The sequence below is a fragment of the Xyrauchen texanus genome, chromosome 2, assembly GCF_025860055.1.
Source record: "Xyrauchen texanus isolate HMW12.3.18 chromosome 2, RBS_HiC_50CHRs, whole genome shotgun sequence".
Lineage (NCBI taxonomy): Eukaryota > Metazoa > Chordata > Actinopteri > Cypriniformes > Catostomidae > Xyrauchen > Xyrauchen texanus.
In genome coordinates this window covers 10108762-10129575 of record NC_068277.1, presented here as the reverse complement: position 1 = coordinate 10129575, position 20814 = coordinate 10108762, and the positions used below count along the sequence as shown (strand labels likewise).

The 20814-nt window shown below is 37.4% G+C and overlaps 1 protein-coding gene across 12 annotated transcripts in view; it reads right to left on the bottom strand.

The window, feature by feature from the left end:
* Nucleotides 1-2017: 2017 nt before the first annotated feature.
* LOC127660145 (inositol 1,4,5-triphosphate receptor associated 1-like) overlaps nucleotides 2018-20814 on the bottom strand; it is a 42511-nt gene continuing 23714 nt past the window's right edge. For 8 of the 12 annotated variants that reach the window (XM_052150290.1, XM_052150283.1, XM_052150268.1 and 5 more), the window contains 13 exons: nucleotides 19898-20371; nucleotides 19624-19702; nucleotides 17699-17822; nucleotides 17534-17564; nucleotides 13426-13566; nucleotides 11628-11759; nucleotides 9010-9163; nucleotides 8853-8902; nucleotides 6858-6968; nucleotides 6626-6693; nucleotides 3947-4066; nucleotides 2987-3106; nucleotides 2019-2897 (listed from right to left, as the gene is read on the bottom strand). In XM_052150290.1, the coding sequence (XP_052006250.1) occupies nucleotides 2657-2897; nucleotides 2987-3106; nucleotides 3947-4066; nucleotides 6626-6693; nucleotides 6858-6968; nucleotides 8853-8902; nucleotides 9010-9163; nucleotides 11628-11759; nucleotides 13426-13566; nucleotides 17534-17564; nucleotides 17699-17822; nucleotides 19624-19702; nucleotides 19898-20371 (1845 nt within the window). In that variant the 3' untranslated portion in view covers nucleotides 2019-2656. Of the gene's footprint in view, nucleotides 2898-2986; nucleotides 3107-3946; nucleotides 4067-6625; nucleotides 6694-6857; nucleotides 6969-8852; nucleotides 8903-9009; nucleotides 9164-11627; nucleotides 11760-13425; nucleotides 13567-17533; nucleotides 17565-17698; nucleotides 17823-19623; nucleotides 19703-19897; nucleotides 20372-20814 lie in introns of all 12 variants that reach the window. The other 4 variants (XM_052150315.1, XM_052150331.1, XM_052150307.1 and 1 more) reach the window with 3 other exon arrangements.

Here is a 20814-nt window from a genome sequence, read left to right as displayed (position 1 = left end):
ATATGTGGTATTCGCATCTCTGAACAATAGAAGGGGAGTTTGTGGAAAACAGGGTCGAGAACAACATAACATTGTCAACTTTAAATTCATTCTCCAGGGTTTAAGAAGAAGGCTGGTTGATAGTTGTTGTGCTTATATCCCCGGTTAAGGGCTGTTTTTTCTGCTTTGGTCTCACAAATGGAAAGATCCTCCTATTCCCTTGTGCTTGCTTATTAACAGAGTGATGTTAATCTAACTTCCTGTAAAATAACGCAGACACAGCTCAGTCCCACTTCCGGTAAAATATCTCTTGAACACACATACACACACTCATACAACATCATCATCATCATCTCACTGCCAGGAAGTGACATGGAAAGAATTAGCCAATATTGGTTGAGAAAGTTTCGAAAGGAAGATAGTGATGTTTGAATGTTAAACCAAACCTGACACCACTATTCTCAGGATTCAAGTGTATGTGTAAAGCGATAAATGGAAAGGAGGAGGCGAGAACCAGCGGACAGCTGCCTGTAAACATTCTCTCTCTGTCGCACCACCGTCCGCAGTCGGCCTTTATCCCACTTGGAGGCTTGATTAGCCTGATAAGGGACAGGGTGTGTAAAATAACAAGCCGGCCCTGCCCTCCACCCTGTGACAGTCCTCCCTCGTTCACTCAGGCCTGGGAGCCCCCGGCATGACCCCCTCTTTCCCTGGGGGGAAAAAAGCCCCATCTCTTGGCATGTCATCCCCGCCTTCCTGAATCTGGGAGGGGATAGGGGGAGGAAAACAAAAATAATTAAAATAGGGGGTACTTCCTGTAACTAGACTCTATAGATTGACCTGGACATGACTCTATAGATAACCACGGACTTGACTCTATAGATTAACCTGGATTTGACTCTATAGATAAACATGGACTTGAATCTATAGATAAACCTGGACTTGAACTCTATAGATAAACATGGACTTGAATCTATAGATTAACATGGACTTGACTCTATAGATTAACATGGACTTGACTCTATAGATTAACCTGGACTTGAATCTATAGATTAACCTGGATTTGACTCTATAGATAAACATGGACTTGAATCTATAGATTAACCTGGACTTGACTCTTTAGATAAACATGGACTTGAATCTATAGATTAACATGGACTTGACTCTATAGATTAACCTGGATTTGACTCTATAGATTAACATGGACTTGACTCTATAGATAAACACGGACTTGACTCTATAGATTAACCTGGACTTGACTCTATAGATTAACCTGGATATGACTCTATAGATTAACATGGACTTGACTCTATAGATTAACATGGACTTGACTCTATAGATAAACATGGACTTGACTCTATAGATTAACATGGACTTGACTCTATAGATTAACCTGGACATGACTCTATAGATTAACCTGGATATGACTCTATAGATTAACATGGACTTGACTCTATAGATAAACACGGACTTGACTCTATAGATTAACATGGACTTGACTCTATAGATTAACCTGGACATGACTCTATAGATTAACCTGGATATGACTCTATAGATTAACATGGACTTGACTCTATAAATAAACACGGACTTGACTCTATAGATAAACACAGACTTGAATCTATAGATTAACCTGGACTTGACTCTATAGATAAACACGGACTTGACTCTATAGATTAACCTGGACTTGACTATGACTACACAACACTACACCAACAACACTCGACAAAGGCAAACATAAGGGCTATAAATAATGGGTTGACATGGGTAACAAGTTAACAAGACCACCAATGAAAATACAAGACTGTTAACAATATAACAGACAATTCAACAGACAATGAAACATGAACCAATAACAAGACAAGACAAGGAACCAATGAGAACAAGACACATGACACATGGTGGGAACAGGACATGGCTAGACAAGGAAGAGAACACGTTTCAAACAAAGGACCTGAAGACATGAACAGGACTAACTTTTCAAAACAAAAGACACGAAAAACAGGAACCAACAGAATAAACATGACAGTCTGTTTTTTAAACACCTTTATTAAAAGGTGAAGTGGCACAACGTTAAACACAAGCCCACATGTGCAAATACGAATTTAGTCATGCTAGTTAAAAGTGCTCTTTAAAATTGTGAAAAATTCAGTACGTTTAAAATCAGTGCTCTAAAGGCACACCCCAACACACCTCATTCAACTAACAGCTGCAACTAATATTGCACTTCAGGATCTACCTTGGAATGTCAATTTAAATAAACAACATAGACAATTGCAAAAACTTTAAAACATCCTTTACCAAACTTTTTTTTTATAATATTGTATGTAATATTTCAAATATATATTTCACAAAACCTGAGAAGTTTAATAAGAAGGTTTGAGTGGTATAATTATATACCTCTATTAAATGTGACATTTGTTTTATAAAATGTTTGTTTCCCAAAAACTAAATCCCAACTTACCCTTAAATAGATGATTTGCATTGTAAACTACATTTATAATAAGTACACTTGGTCCCAAACAATGACATACAATTCTGCTATTTCCTAAATGCATTGTGAAAGACTCACACAAACAACATTGTGTTTGATGATAAAGAAAAAGGACGCCATCGTAGCCAAACCAAGGTGCTTGTTCAGTTCTCTGTCTCTCCGTGACTATGAGAATGAATCATGTCATTCGGGGGCGGGGGTCTTAGACCCTACATTCAGTCCAAAAAACTTTTTCTTGCCTGTGATTGCAGACTTCTCTGCAGATGTGTCGCCACTGTCACTATAGCGGTTACTAAAGAAGTTTATGACGCCGACGAAAAAGAATGAAAAAAAGAATAAAGTGAGGATGATCCAAAGCATCCGGTTTCGTCTGAAGAACTTTGGGAATATTCGATCAAGGATCTCCAGTGCCTCCTCAAACCTGCTACAATAATGGACAAAAGATACATAACTAAGGATTTCAGATGATTGTAGATTGAATTGACAGCAAATCCTTTTCAATATCAGAGTTACCTATTCGTTTGCCTGTCTTCATCAGCAATTCCTTGTATTTCCTCCTGCTTCTCTTCTGTTTTCTCTTCCTCCTCCTTAAGTTCCTGAAGTTCTTTACTCCTTTTAAGTCCTTCTTGGTACCTACAGTGAAGTTCATTTTATATTATTATGCAGTAATAAAAACTATATTCTTTTTCAAATGTTTTGTAGCTTAATGGGATAATTCATCCAAAAATGGAAATTCTCTCATCATTTACTCACCCTCATGCCTTCCCAGATGTGCATGACTTTCTTTCTTCTGCAAAAATCAAATGAAGATTTTTAGAAGAATATCTCAGCTCTGTAGGTCCACACAATTTAAGTGAATGGTGACCAGACCTTTCAAGCTCCAAAAATCACATAAAGCCATCAAAAAAGTTAACTCCAGTGGTTAAATCTATGTCGCCTGAAGCAATGTAATCACTTTGGGTGAGAATATTTCAATCCTTTTCTTACAATAAATCTCCACTTTCACTTCACACTTTCACAATGTTAAAGCCAAAGTGGAGATTTAAAGTAAAATAAAAGACTTAAATATTGATCTGCTTCTCACCCACACCTATCATATCACTTCTGAAGACATGGGTTTAACCACTGGAGTTGTATGGATTACTTTAATGCTGCCTTTATGTGATTTTTGGAGCTACAAGTTCTGGCCACCATTCACTTGCACTGTATGGACCTACAGAGCTGAAATATTCTTCTTAATATCTTTCTTTGTGTTCAGCAGAAGAATGAAAGACATACACCTCTGGGAAGGCATGAGGGTGAGTAATTGATGAGAGAATTTTCATTTTTGGGTGAACTATCCCTTTAAATATTAGTCTTATCTAAGTTGCATAAAGTGTGCATATTTCTGCAATTCTCTTTAAACATCTGTTTGCTGTTTTTTTTCTGTGTGGTACAAAGATTCCTATAAGCATTTAGTGCCATGGGTGTTACCCTCTGTTATATGCTTCTTCATCAATCTTAGCTCTGATCTCTTCACTGATCTTCTCTGGACTGCAGAGAAGTTTGGTTGACATGGTTTCACTTTCCTGCTCCGTCAGAGGGTTTTCACTGCTTTTTTTTTACATAGGAAAGAAGAGTCAGTGCTGGAGCAATAAAGCAAATTCCTTCACTCACTACAGAGCTGGCTCTTACTGTTAATTGGGGGGTGGCCTGTCCCTTTAAATGCCAATGAACAGGGAACAAGGCAGGTGTGTGAACAAGGCAAGGTGCAACATGACAACACGCTGGTTGGGAGGTCTGGGCTTACAATAGCATGCAAGATATTGTTATCGTCCGTCTTTGAGTTCAAAACTGATATTTGAAAATGAGAGTTTGGTGTGACAAACTCATTGCCTGCATTATTTTAATAGTAAGCTCAGACACTGGTACCTGGTTTTTGTCAAGCGATTCTGGCCAAATGGTTAGATTTACTTGCGAAATAGCATGTAAACATATCAGCAGATGAGATTGTTGTGGGATGCTTTTTATCTGCAAAATGTGCTATTTTAGGCTTGCATAAATTATGGTTTTCCAAAAAGCCCATATATTCTGTTGTAGGTAAATAATTGTTTTTAAATGGGTTTCGTGTCTACACAAATTCTCTTTTTGATAAGGGAACTCATTGATAATGCTCATTCCGAACCATTGTTTTGGGGAAACTGTGATGACCTAGGTTGTCAAAGAATATATTCTTAATATAGCTTAAAGCTGATGTAACTTTTTTTGGTGTTAAAATACTTTCCTCTATCGCAGCTTAATATACAAAGACAATTATAAGCAAGCTATTCATAGGTCAATTTTCTTGAAAACTGTAAACGCTGTGTCTCTGTGGCACTATACAAATTCCAGTGTTTGTTTTGAGTGACCTGCTTAGACCTCAACTAATGGTGTGATTTGGGGGCGGGACTATCTGAATTTGAACAGTCAATTTCAAACAGTGTTGGGTGTATCGGGTAAGGTATTTAGTTACTGTAATCTAATTTCTTTTTAGTCAAACAAAGTAATATAATACATTACATTTTAAATTTCTGTAATCTGATTACAGTTACTGACTTTCAATGAAAGTAATTACTTTTAAGTACATTACTTGCGCTAACGTAATATGCACAATACATTTAAAATGTCTGTTAGCGTATCTGTGACACCTGAAGAGTGTGCGAAAATGAATGAGGAGGAAATATAGACATTTTGAATTAGAGCAGAAAACCAAAAACTTTTATAGGAAAAGTGATTAAGAAAGTAACTTAAAAGTAAAATAATTAGTAGTGTGATACATTTTTAGATGAAGTAATCAGCAAATTAATCTGTTTACATTTTTAGAAAAGTAATTATACATTTGTAGTGGATTACTTATTTTGAGTAATTTACCCAACACAGATTACAAACAAAATATTTTATTGTGTACTTAAAAGTGTGTTTAGGATACACATATGCTAACTATAGCCAAAACAGTCTCTCTTTTCATTCCACAGTAATATTAAAAAAGTCATTTGCGCCACATAATGCTATTAAACACAAACATAATTTGAGATTTAAATAGATTTTTTTTTTTTTTACAATACATGCACAATACATGCACATAGGTGTTTCATCAACTTATGTTTAGATTTTGATGTTAGGTTATGTTTAGCTATGTTTCTTGTCCCAGAGAGACCCAGTCTTCTAATATTAAACCATAAAATGTCATTCTAAAAATACAAAGTATAACATGTTTAAAACTATGATAATCTAATCAATGAGTGAAATAAACAAACCATTTCAAAATGTATTGAGTCAAAAAGATTTCTATAAATGTTTTAAAAATGATGACTGTCAAGGAAAATGCCACTTTTTTTAATCAACCTGTAATTTTGCCAAATTATGCAAGAAATTTGAAAATATTATTTAATTGTGTGTATTTAGGATAAAGAAAATGTTAGCTATGAAATTATCTCCAGCAAGACAAAGGAGTTGGCCATGTCCCCCCCCCCAAAAAAACTAATTTTCAGAATTCTATTAAACAAAATACAGAATTTGAGTTGTGGTGGTGATGAAACAATGGCGGTAATTTACATACTAATCTGCTGTGATACATGTCCATTCACTGTCAGAATATACAAAAAAACCTTGACTTTACTAGAGTTCTACATTGCTAAAAATGCCTGAAGTTAAAGGTGCACTCAGTAATTTTTTCCCTCATTAATAAAGTTGAACTCCTAAAGACATGAATTGTACTTGTGCAATATATGTAGGAAATCATGAGCACTCACATTAAAATGAAGACTCCAGTCATATCAGTAACCTTATAAAAGCTGTTTTATTTTACATGGAGAGGGTCCGCACATGGGGGCTGCCATGTTACAATCACATGACCAACTGAACACTACTCGCTTAATCTCAGTAACCGTCCTGTTATTTGACACTTTCACTCACTGATTAAAGTAATCATGTCTGACTGTGACTGTTTGATGAAACTAAAAACTATTGATTTTAAATGATGCTGCATCCAAGCCACTAGGTGTCAGTGTAAGTCCAAGATGACACAAAGACAAAAGTTACTGAGTGTACCTTTAAAGAAACACCCATACACTGTTAGAAACAGTATAGATGACATGTTGTGGTGCAGACTAGTGAAAGACAATGTAAACTTACGGTTTCTCAAGCATATCTTGTTGAGTGGGGTCTGTGGAACTGCTATTCTTAATTGTGCCAGCCTCACACTAAAAAATACAGAGGAAAAAAATAAAAACACAAAAGCCTTTCATTACAATTCTGACATATACTGAAGATGTCTCATTTTGATGGTCTGGGTCTTGGAATGTCACATTGACCATATGCCATACATAAAGATAACGCATAATTAATTACATAAGGCTGTACTCACCACCACAGGAAGTGCACCGACTAGGCCAGTGGTGGCTGAAGTCTGCCCGGGGATGTTCAATAGATTAAACTTGGGAACAACAGCCACACTGACTCTTCGTCTGGGCAAGGCCTTAAACAGACAAAGACACATTCTCTGAAACTAAATACTCAATCGTATGAACACTATTCAGTCAGTAGATATACACACCCTCAGTGTCTATATCACAAATGTTGAGTCAACATGAAATGACATTCACAACCGAATTTTACTTTCATAATGTGATTCATGAAACAGGATATTCAACAAGAAAATGAAGTATGACAGAACTTGATTTTATTTATGGAGGACTGGTTGAAATGTGAAAAATTGTCTCAATATGATGTGTAGTTGGAGGGGAGGGCTTGACAAAGTAAGAGGGGTTGGTAAAAGGCAGAAATGTAAGAAAGTAAAAGGGTAAAATTTTGATTTCATGTTGACTTTAATGGTACACTCATGAAATATAATTTCTTCAGTGGTTCTTTGTAGCAGTTTAGTACGGAGCCCGGGAAGTCATCTGTTGGGAAAAAAAAAAACAATCTGTGGCGACGGTTTTGCAATCCGTCCGCTCAGTTTATAAACTGTACTCACGAATTCCTAATCCGCGCTCTCAGATTTGTAAACCGTGCCTTCAGTTTTTGCAATCTGTACCCACAAATTCATAAACCGTGCCCACGCTTTCGCAATCCGTTCCCACGGGTTTGTAAACTGTACTCACGGATTATGAATTTGTGGGTACAGATTGCAAAAACTGAAGGCACGGTTTACAAATCTGAAAGCGCGGATTAGGAATTCGTGAGTACAGTTTATAAACTGAGCGGACGGATTGCAAAACCGTCGCCACAGATTGTTTTTTTTTTTCCAACAGGTGACTTCCCGGGCTCCGTAGTTTAGGTTATATTCTGGAACATTCCGGGTTTGAAGTAAGCTCAATCGATGGCATTTGTGGCATAATGTTGATTACCACATGACTCACCCCTCCTTTTCTTAAAAAAAAAAGGCTAAAAATCAAGGTTACAGTGCGGCACGCATAATGGAAGTGAATGGGCCAATTTTTTGGGGGATTTAAAGGCAGAAATGTGAATCTTGTAATTACATTAAAGCATTTACATTAATTCTTCTGTTAAAACTAATTTATGATTTTACCTTTTACGTTGTTTAAATCATAGTTTTTATGGTTGTTTTTAGGTTTACGGTGTTATGACGTCATGGCAATGAATTTGTAAAATGGGCTAACTTTACACAGACAAGGTTAATAATAGTTTTTATCACACTAAAATCATGTTAACATGCATATTGCTTACATCTTCTGGCTCCACATCTGTGACAGGGCGGAGGGCGGGGCCGGGTCGTGATGCTGCACACCCGGCCCCTAATCAGGCTAATCAAGCCTCAGAGAGGGATAAAGGCCGACTGGAGACTGCAGTGGGACAGAGAGAGAGATTTACGGGCAGCTGTCCGACACCTTTGTGTGTTTGTCTTTTTGTTTAAGTTGCTTATTAAACTATTATTTATATTGTCAAGCCGGTTCTTGCCTCCTCCTTTCCATTAAACCTTTACAACATCTCAAACTCTTAAAACTTTTAGAAAATGTTTGTTTACATATTGGGCCCCATTCACTTCCATTGTACAGTAAGTCCCTCACTGTATCCCAGGTTTTTCTTTTTTAATGAAAAGGACGGACGAGACAAAATATTTTTGTGGTAATCAACATTATGCCACAAATGCTGTCGATTGAGCTTGACTTGTATTGAACCTGGAATTTTCCTTTAAGTGAAGATTCCTATTCTTGTCAAAAAGCATTTTTGCCTTATACGGTTCTTGAATTGGGTATATGGCTCTTTAGAAATCAAAACGTTAATGATTCGGAAGCCTTGGATTCATTTAGCCACCAGTTTGTCTACAGATCTGGCTGGGGAACAGGCTGTAAAACGTTTCCTTTTTGGAAAAGTGTAGGCTTCTGCCAAGGTTGCCTACCTTTCCCATTTGCAGAGACATGGATCGTGATGCACGTGGAACGCCATCATCTGAATAAAATAAAACACAATCAGGCACTCAGGTCATAACTTGGTTAAATTTTAAGTTCTGAAGCACAGGGTGACTTCAGAACTATATTCTGTGTGCTTGCATTTACCTCCATTGTCCACTGAGCCCCCATAGCAGCGGTTGGAGTTTTGGTTGGCAAGCTTCTTGAACTCCATCAGCTCTGCGTGGTCCTTCTCATACGTCCTCTTCAGATTTTCAACATACTGCATCATCACCTCAGTGGCCTTGTTCATTCTCTTCTCCTGCATTGAAAAAGCAGTGGTTACATTTTTCTATAAGTATACATTTAGTTAACATAGGTATCAATAAGAATACATTTTACTGTGTATCTCAAATGTCTTTTGGTTCCACTGAATATTAACATTCCCCATATCATGGATTTATCAGTTATGTTTACATAGCTCATTGTAGCATTGTGGCAGTTTCCTGGTGAAATGAACACTAGAGGTGCTAAAACAACAATGTCTTGTATTCTATAAAACAGCAGATTATCAGTTTGTAAACACAGTTTCTCACACAATGCTCTCTTTTGACATCTAAACACTTTTACTATATTGCATGAACTGTAAGGCACTACATTTAAAAATGTTGCATCATGGCTTGGTCTAAGGGCATTTTTAACTCTAAAGATCAGAAAGACTGCATCTTAGTACAAGCTTGTTCGAATGTGATCAAACTGCGTCGTAGCTCAACTAATAGAGCGTTACTTGCGATGCAAAGGACAGGAGTATATACATGAGTATACGTGAGTTGACATGTGTGACAAAAGTATCATAGAAGCAACATAAAATGACGTGGTTGCTTGAGCAATTGCATTTTTCAAGTCGCATGTGCTTTTTATGACACTGCCGGTTAGGTTTAGGTTTAAACTCATGCGACCCGCGTAAACATTCGAGGACATTGTATTTTGGCTTTGCTATACTCATCATTTAAATTCATTTAAACAGACTGATCTCAGTTCAGAAGACTCTGGGCTGTCAGTAAAGGGGTACACTTTTGAGTCATGTGACAAAACAACATGGCGCAGATCACCGAGTTTGTCTTTGGGAGAAACGCCAACAAAACTACATCTGGTAAGAAACCTAAGTACGTTTTTACTTTGAAAACTGTTTGAGTGGAAAGATTACATTCTCTAGTTTCATTCGATATGCCATTTTATTTATTAGAGTGATTGTGAAATGCCACAATGCCAAACAAAATGTACACTGATGTGTATTTAAGCACAGTTTTTCCTTAGAATACCTGTATTTCCTGTGCATCTTCACATTGAGAATTAATGGGTTTTATCCAAAAGATTAAAAATGTTGCTTCCCGAGGTTTTATATAGAGTTAGGATGAAAATATGGTGCATTTCAAACTGTTCTGAGACCAGTGCAGACAGACAGCACACAGGAGGTTAAGTAATTCACTAAATAGGGAGCAAGGGATTAAGGGAGCATCCTATAGCTTTCCTATGCAGCTAAAAGCATTCACTCCTAAAATTTGACCAAAAGTTCAGTTTCAGGTTACAGATGATGTTTGGACCACTCAACATGTTTGGCAGACATGGGACAATGGTAATCAGTACATAGATTCAGAATTTATAATGCTACATTTTATTTTAACATGGTTGGCAGTGATTGGATGATGCTGGCCAATTTCACAACTTAGTCCCACTGTCCACATATGTGGACATAAATTTTTAGGAAAACTATTTGCTCTAGAACTTTTTTTGCATGTTTACTAGGTGCTATTAGTTACAAATAAAAAAGGGAAATGGAAAATGCACACAGCAGCTATGCTTGGGACATCAGTTTTGTTGATTTAAAACCCTAAAAGTCTCATCCGTTTGGGAGAAAACTCAACTTGCTTTAAGCGCCACACAGTGGACATTTCACCTTGGTACTGCCGCAATACATATAAAGGCCAAAATATATTTTGTCCGCATTGGTCATTGCTGTGCAAACTGTCCGTGTGCGACCCAGATATTTTCGACATGCCACGTCTGTGTGCATTGCTGTTGACTGTGCCTACGACTGCGCTCATAAGCAACTCGGCCGACCAATCCAAAATGCAGAAAAACAAAGTATACCCGGGCCTTAAGAAACCACGTATTATCATTTTGCCCAAATTTTGCCACAGTCACATCACTTTCATGATATCAGGCTGCTTAAAGTCATCACCCTAACCCTTACCAGATCTACCTCATTTTCGTTATTTTTGCCTCAGTCACCATTCATTGCATATTTTTTCCCCCATAAAAAATGCTCAACGGAAGAAAGGAAGTAATTTGGTTTGGAACAACATGTGGGTAAGAAGATTATCCCCAATGCAAAGTATACGTAGTTAAAGTTTTCAAAAGCAAGGTTGAGGTTACGATATTTGCAGTATCTCCTAAAGCATGCAGGGCCTAATATTAATAGTGTCGCCACTGGCAACAGGCATGCTGCTGAGTACTTCTCCATTGCCTTTGTTTACTTTGAATTGAATATTAACCTAAGGGTATGCATAACACTTCACTAAATCTATCACAAACATATCTTATCTGTTGAAAAATAAACATTCTCGAGCCCTCTCTATTCCATGAAGACAAAGGCCAGTTTTCTCATGAAACCAACATGAAGAGCACTTTCATCATACATTTCTGCTGCAAAGTTGAAATGGGGGGCAGAAAGGGACCCTCGGTGGCTGACAGGAAGTGCATCTCAGCTATGATGTCCATCTTACCTGTCGGACAGCTCCCACCATTTCAGCCCTGCTGGAGAGGCGGTTGGTCAGGCAATGCAGGACAGTGATGGTCTCTATGAGTTGCTGGTAAAACTCCCTCTGCTCGACATTCAACCACTGTGACGAAGTGTTCTGGAATGGGACACCAACAACAATAACAGTTATAGTCCATATCATCTATTAATACAAGCTATTATACACACATATGGGTTATTTCCAGAAATATCAGATTATATTAATTGTCAATGTTTGAAATGCAACCACTAGAAATGTATGGAACCTATAGAAAGCTAATGGAATATTCCAGGTTCAATGCAAGTTAAGCTTAAGCAACAGAATTTGTAACAATGTTAATTACCAAAAAAATTATGATTTTAATACAAAAAAAATAAACAAAAATCTGGGTTACAGTGAGGCACTTACAAAGGAGGGGGCCAATTCGTAAAGGGTAAAATACTGTTTCCAATGTATAGCTACAAGCCGTAAACAATATGCATGTTAACATGATTTTAGTGTGATAAAATTGTTAACTAACCTTTTCTGTGTAAAGTCCAATTTTACACCTTTGTTGCCAATGATGATGTAATGTCAAAAAACCCAAAAAGATGATTTGAAACAACTTTACAGCTCAAATAATACATGAGAATATGAGTATGAGAAAACAGAAGCTTCACATTTCCTCCTTTAAACCCTTTTGCCTCCATTCACTTCCATTGTCTTACTATAACCTCAACTTTTGCTCTTTTTGAAATAAAGGAGGGACGAGACAAAATAATTTTCTGTGGTAATCAACATCATCCCACAAATGCTGTCGATTGAGCTTAACTTGTACTGAACCTAGAATATTCCTTTAATAAATTAACTTTCATTTTATGGACAATGGTGGAAGAACACTTCATTTCCCATTCTAAAGTGTTCAAACAACATAAAGCAGCTGACAAGATTGGAACCTTAAACAGAACACCAACAGCAGTAGTGTAGTCTAGCATACGCTATCTTTCTTAGGATTTTGCGTATGCCCACCTGAAATAAGTGATGATACGTATGGCCGTCAGAACATCAAGTAGTCGTTTGACCCGGAACTTTTTCAATCTACTAACGCTGATGCCGCAGCACCATTGGACGAATTGTGTGTGTGTGTATATATATATATGGAGCATGGAGCTGCGAGAGCACAACTGATGGCACTGGCAAGACAGACAGTCCGACTAATCTGATAACATAACTGATCCACCAATCAGAACGTTCATTTCAGATGTGATTGGATACTTGCTAACTAATCATATGTTCAGCTTCAGTAAGGGGTGGGACATTTCCAGCATCTGATGCACAAGCATCCCTGGAGTAACCATAATTTTAACTGTAAATGTATTTCTCTGCTAAACGTAAATATATATATATACACTGTACATTTTCATTTAACTTATGCAATTCAACTTTGTGAAAATCCTGCATGTTATTTCACCCCTTGAAGTTTTTGATGCTCTTTTTTTTTTTTTTTTTTTGCCTCTTACTGCTGTCGGTGTCTCATGATATCAAATAATTTCAATTAATATTTTTGCGTCCATATGTAATTGCCCACTGTGCCATGTGTTACTGTTTTTGACAAGTAAAAACATGCCTCGAGACAACTGCATTCTGTCCCATTTATTATTCTGCATCTTGCTTTCCTATTAGAAAAAACACATACTGTCTGAACAGCCATTTTGAACTAGTGACATTTCTCTGCTGTGTGCCTTGAATTTATTCAATTCTGAGTTTCTATGGACTGTTGGCATGGTTTACATTCCCTGCTAACCTTTAGAGAGCATTTAAACTCTTCCAGTTCCTTCTCCGTGTTTTCCTCAGTCAGGTTGCGCTCTCTTTCTGCTTGTTTCAGCCGCGACTCCAACGTGTAATTGTCGTTGCGAAAAGCCAGTGACAGCTGCACAAAGGTGTTCTGCAGGAATAAGACAGCAACGCATCATTTATCAACCACGCTAAGAGACACCAACCTGCCATTCAATGACAAGATGCAGAAATTCACTGCCAAATTTCTTGATAAGTTGCGCGTGGATCGCGGAGAGTAGCATGAGCCTCCACATGTTGTGAGTCTCCGTGGTGTCATGCACAACGACCCACGTGATAAGATGCATGGATTGACGGTCTCAGAAGCGGAGGCAACTGAGACTCGTTCTCCACCACCCCGATTGAGGTGAGTAACCGCACCACCATGAAGACCAACTAAGTAGTGGGAATTGGGCATTCCAAATTGGCAGAAAATGGGATTAAAAAAACAAAACAAAAAAACATAATGGAATAAAGTAATTTTTAAATGATCCAATTAAGTAGCCTCAAAGTGATTCATTTAACAGTTATACATACTGTAATATTTTTGTCACATTACTGATTTATGTTATAAGGTTATACTCGTTAGCTAACTTTTAATTATCAGCAACATACATAAGCATGCTAAATGCTAAGTAATGATTGCTCTTTGAGTAAAGCAACATACAGCATGTTTTTTGTGTAGCTGTACTCCACCCAAGCACAAGTTCCACTCTTCACCACAGTGGTAACTCTGCATAACAGAATCGGTTCTAAATCCCAAAATAACTGAACATTAAACACAATAATGTCTCCCCCAATTCTCACCTTGCTCAAAAATGGGAACTACAAATCCCCTGCCCAGTTTCAGTAGTCAACAAAAAGTATTCACGAAGTCCCAACACAAATGGAATAAGTTAACTGCCATTTTAAAAATACAAGTAGATTGAAAGCAATGAAATTAAGTTGATGAAAATGAAAAAATTCTTGTTTCATTAGTTCATTTGAAGTAAGTAAATTTAACAAGCAGCAAATAAATATTTTACGCTGTTTTTAAACATACTTGTTTGGTTCACATACGTACATCCGCCTAAATAATTAAATCTAGTAGTGAAAATTAAATCAATCGAAAGCAAAGAAAGTTTAGAAGAGAAACATAATTATTTTTGTAGATTTAGTAAATCGGACAACCTGTTTTCCCATTTTTTTTCCTTGATGAAATTAGTCATATTATTTGAGAAATAACGGAAATTTTAAAATAAAATTATTTTTACATTTTCGTTTTTTTATCAGCATATCAGCCTATTTGCCAGCCTGATCTCATGAAATCTACATGACAATGGCAACATTTCTGCAAACCAAATTACATGCTTCATTATACTTTATCTGCAGTTCCCCAGTGAAATATCCAGTGGGTGGGGGAGGGGGGCGCCAAAAGCGAGTGAAATGATGTTGTATTCAGATGTGGTTTATGGGGCTTTTCCACTGCATGGTACAGCTTGACTCGACTCAACTCTGCTTGCTTTTTGGGGGTTTTCCACTTCGATAGTACCTGGTACTTTTTTAGTACCACCTCAGTCAAGGTTGCAAGCGAGCCGAGCCAATACAAAATGTGACTTCAAAACCCTGCAGATCACTGATTGGTCAGGGAGAATCGTCACTACCGGCGTCACTGGATTTGCGACATGGGACATCAACCTGCTAGTTTTAAAGTTAGCAACAGTGATAGTAGTATCATTTGTTCACCTGACTTTTGAATTGTAAAAAGAAATGGCTGTGCGCAAAACCACGCCATGGTCAATAAACGAGGTGCAGACGTTCCTAACATTGGCGACAAACGAAACGATGCAAAACAAAAAAGTCTTTCAGGAAGTGTCTCAGCTGTTGGCCGCACACGGCTATCACCCGACCTACCAACAGTGTAGGAAAAGTTAAAAAAATGTAAAAGTGACTACAGAATCATCAAGGACCACAAGAGCCAGAGTGGTTCAAACAGAAGAAAGTGGAAGTGGTTCGACCAAATGGACACTATCTATGGCAATAGACCGGCGAGCAATGGGTGGGAGAGTGCCCTGGACTCGGCCACGGCACTATTGGAGTCCACGGTGGAGGATGGTACGTTTTGTTGCGTTTACTGTATACGTTAACTCTTTAGTTGACCAGCTACTGGAAAGCTTGCTTCAAAAACAACCAGGCCAATTTAACTGTTACACATGTGTAAAATCACCATGCAACAACTGCTTTATGCAGCACAATGAACTAGTAGCTAACAGCTAGCAGTTGTGTTATTGTTTATGGTCAGTAATATTTGTGTCACTGTTAAGATGATGTAATGGCAGTAGAGGCGGCACAACTATGACGATCAGCCTATAATCCCACCCACGTTGAGGCGGCACTAAACTGCAGTGGAAAAGCAAGCTCAGAAAAGCGAGCAGAGTCGAGTCGAACCGTAACTTGCAGTGGAAAAGTGCCATTAGATGCATCTTTTAATGTGTAAAAAGTACATCCCTAACCTAAAACTTTAACCTAAACCTAACCAATAGTGTTCAAAAAGATAAATAAGAGGTGAACAAAACAGACATCCTTACCCTAAACCAACACCTAAACCTGACCAATAGTGCTTTAAAAGCAAATTTGACATGAATGGCACATTTACTGAAGCATCCACGTCATATCATGTCACTCTTATGGCACTTTCGCTTCACTTTCACTTTAGTTTTGAGCGTTTCCTTGGCTGGGCTTGAGGCTCTGCCTCAGAGCCCAAAGTCAAACTCTCTATGAGGTGAGCTTGCGTGGAAGCTAATCATGTTGGAATATGTGTGAAAATGTAGGTGGGTCTGTAATGCAAGCGTTAAAATGTATAGTTTTTCAAATGATGCTTTAGAGTAAAAGTGTTTCGATATCATTACATAGCAGGATGTGTGAGTGATAGAGTGACAAATAAGTGTTTATAAAGTCATAAACAGCCACAGTACCCATGATTTGTGAGGAAGTTTTTCTATGAGACTAGGTTGCAATTTGCATGTCCCCATTCATACCCATTACATTTACATTACATCGACCAAAATGTTCCTTTAAAATTAAAATGTTGTTTACCATGGTTGATAGCATATACCATGTAATAATATCATGATAGCATATACCATGTAATAATATCATCACTGTTTATGTATTATTCCCTAAAATGCTTAAGGCATTTTCAGTTCAACCCTCCGCATTTCCCGCTTTAAAAATTATCGTTTGATCTTTCAGAACTTTCATTTAAGTTTGAGAACTGCTACAAACTACAATCGTTTCCTAAATTATTTGGATTTCAAGCTTACTGTGACTGGGTTGAAATAATGCATATAGTAATGCTATATGTATGCTAAACTATTGGTACTTTGCAACTACATTGGTACTATTGTGCTATGTAGGATTGGTGATAGTAGTAAAACAAAATAAACACTTTGCTAAAACTTTCAGGTACAAATGGCACTTTTCAAACACATACAAACCCTATACAATATTATTAAGCTAAAGAAGACAATCTGTCATTTTAAGTGCTGGATCTAACTGAAGAAGGGCAGTAAAAAGCAGTAATAGCATGAGAACTTTACAGTTAGGCTCAAAGAGTGCAGCGGCAAAACAGCAAGTATTGAATGAATATTAGAGAGGAAGATACGTCCAGCCCTTGACCCTCACTAGCATCATCCTGGGAGCAGATTGTATCCACAAAGGCACGTTTATGTTTCCTCGCAGGGGACAGGAACTCACTAAAGGCCATCAAATTGCCATGTCCAACAGCAGGCTTAGGAGAACCGACAGTGGCATGGCCTTCACACACATAACAAAACAGGCACATTCTGGAAAACACTATTGTGCTCTAGTGGAGCTCTGTGACAACATATTGAATTCAACACCCTTGATTGTATTTTCTTTGGCTAAATACTATATATTAAAAAGCTAACCTGATTAAAATAGCTATGATTTCCCCTCTGTGGGGATTTGTTTATCCAACTTTTACAAGTAGGTGGGCCGATTTATCCTTTTGCTGGCACAAACCACAGATTCTGAAGGAGTGTGTCACAATGTTTAATGAAACTCAAGAAAATACAAACCTCAGCTTCCTTCTCTGAGAGCGGAGGTGCGCTGCAAAAAAAAAAAAAAGAGGGGGACAGGAGAACGGAAACAAACATATTATGGTTGCAAGACTGTTTTTATGGTATAACAGGTATTATTATTGAGAACTGATCAATCGATTGATGGTTTGTGACAATGCGCACCAGCCAGATAAACCTCTGTGCAGATTAAGCTTGTGAAGCATGATGTCTGAAATGTTGGGCATAGCGTCATATTTTTCTTTCATCTCTTCTTCACTAGGAGAACTTGTGAGTAGAGTGGGTGGACCTAAGAGATAAACATATTAACATTTAAAGCAGCAAATTCGAGATAACTATTAAAGTAATGATTAAAAGCACTATTTGTTTTTTTAATTGTGACACAGATGGTGCCATCAAGTGGTGTAATCATGCAGTAACATTTCAAATTTATGCCACAGAAACTATATGAATAGTGCAAAACTCATGGATCATGGGTAAATGATTATCTCCCAAAAGGTGGCAGAATTAATGTAGAATTTTATCAAATCTGCCCAGTTATTATTAAAAGAATGTTCAGGGTTCAATACAAGTTAAAGGGATAGTTCACCCAAAAATTGTACTCACCCTCATGTCATCCTAGATTACGTTCTTTCTTCTGCTGAACACAAATGAAGATTTTTTTGAAAATATTTCAGCTCTGTAGGTCCTCACAAGGCAATTGAATGTGTATCAAAAAATGTAAGCTTTAAAAACACAAAATAAGCATAAAAGCAGTCCATCAGACTCTGGTGGTTAAATGTATAATTTCAGAAGCAATATGATAGGTGTGGGTGAGAAACTGATCAATCTTTAAATCCTTTTTTACATTCTCCTCCCTGCCCAGTAGGTGGCGATATGCACAAAGAATGTGAATCGTCAAAAAGAAAATAATAAGTATGTGAAATTGGAGATTTATAGTAAAAAAATAACTTAAATATTGATCTGTTTCTCACCCAAACCTATCATATCACTTCTGAATACATGGATTTATCCACGAGTTGTATGGATGTCTTTTATGCTGCTTTTATGTACATTTCAGAGCTTCATAGTTTTGGTACCCAACCATTCGGAGCCAAGAAATTGTTCTAAAAATCTTAATTTGTGTCCAGCAGAAGAAAGAAGGTCATACACTTCTGGGATGTCATGAGGGTGAGTAAATGATGAACAAATTTGTACTTTTGGGTCAACTATCCCTTTAAGCTCTATTAAAATAATTATCTGCAGAAAATTTTATTTCCACTTAACCCCTACTATATAAATAAATATATTAATATAAAATTATAAAATAGTATTTAAAAAAGTAATGCGCTTACAATTAATTCTATGGAGAAAGGCAATACACCAGAATAAATGTTAAAAATACAAATTTTTTCAAAAGTATGTAAACCCAGAAAACCCTGTACATTTTGCATATTTGCACAAGGATACTAGAAAGGGACTGTTTACATAAAGAAAAATCCACACACATGGATTACTTCCACTTCTATAGGAGTAGATATGTTTTAGATCAACTTTACAACTTGAATAACACACACATCAATACAGAATTATGAATATAAGTGCTTTAACAAAAATACAAGCTACATTTCTGCTTTTAAACCCTCCAGAATGTGTTGCCACATACAGGTTTTCTTCAATTGTAAATGCATCACTATAAACAGCATTTTTTGTTTGTTATTACAAACTGAGAGACAAGGCAACATTACTGTCTAAAGAGCTCCTCTTTCCTTTACTTTAACGCTCGCTATACCAGCAAATATGTAAAACTCAAAAGTAAAGAGAGAAAAATGCTGGCACACTGCTAGTGTTCCAGTTTCAACACTGGATGGGTCTTCATCTGGTCAAACAAGCAAACAAATCAAAAAGTGTTTGCTTGTTTGACCTGATGAAGACCCATTCAGGGTCAAAACATTGTCATTAAACTGGAATGTTAACAGTGTGCCAGTGTTTTTCTCTCTGTTTTCTATGGATATTCATTTGTGAAACTGAATCTATTAGATGGGTGTAATCTATATACTACCCTTAGTTTATTGAAACACAAACAGCAAATTTTGACAATGAAGGATCACCTCGCTCCTGCTCAGCTGCTTCACTCAGGTCAGGAAGCTTTGAACTCGAGATACTTTGGATGCGTATCAGTTTGTGCTCCTGGAGGAGGAGAAAATGTTCAAATGAAAACCATGAACCAATTTTCACGAGTACTGCATTTACTAAATAGAGGACAGAAGATTCCCACAACACATGCTCCCAAATCGGCTCAAATCTTCAAGGAAACCATAAAAGAAACATTAAACTACTGAAACAGCATGGTAATTAGGTTGGCCAAAAGCAACAAAGGATTACCTCACGCAATTTGGACAGTTTCTGAACGTTCCCGGGTAGCACAGGGAAGTCCTTGTACCCGGGGGACTTAAATATCGACTCCCTTGAATTGTCAGGGAATGAGAAACACTCCTCTTCTTTGGGAGCTGCATTCTTCATGTTCATGGAGCCCACTGTGTCCCAGGAAACGGCTCTCATTAGAGGTGGGAAAGCTCCTATTGTTTTGATTTCGGCCGTACATGGGGCTTGCTGAGTGGGTGGCCGGGGGACGGGTTTGGCTACCCCTGTAGCTGGCGGTTGATTGATGCCACGGCCAGGAGTCTCCTCTTTTTTCTGGGCTGCGTGTTCAGAGTTCTTTCCCTGATGGACTGGGTTCTCCTTCTGAACCACAGTGGGCTCTCTGGCTGGTACAGCGGTGGCATAGCGCTGGCTTAAAGTACCAGAGGACACCTTTCGCTTGTCACTGGGCATCCACTCTACGAGTCTCGTAAAGCTCTGAGAAAGTCCAGGAACAAGAGAGCAGTTGATAACTAATTCAATTTCACTAGTTAAAATGCTAATTCTTGATGTCAACCATGGAATTACTACTAGAGAAAATTATCATTTTTAACATCAGTAATTAGGTTTAAAATTTGCACTAGTAAAAACGTTAATTCTTCATTTCAATATGACGTTAATACTCGCAGATATACCCATTCTTGATATCAAAAATGGAATTTCAACTATAGAAAATAAATTGTGACTGATTTCTGTGAATGTATTTTTACTAGAAGAATTGAATAATGATCTGTCATCCAGTCCAGTTCAAAACACAATTACAGTTAATGATATCTGTATTTGAATTATATTTGGGAGTCCCAAATATATGAATCATATCAGAAGAATCATATCAGCTTTGTTCTCCTTACTAGTCAAAAAATATAATTTGTGACATCAAT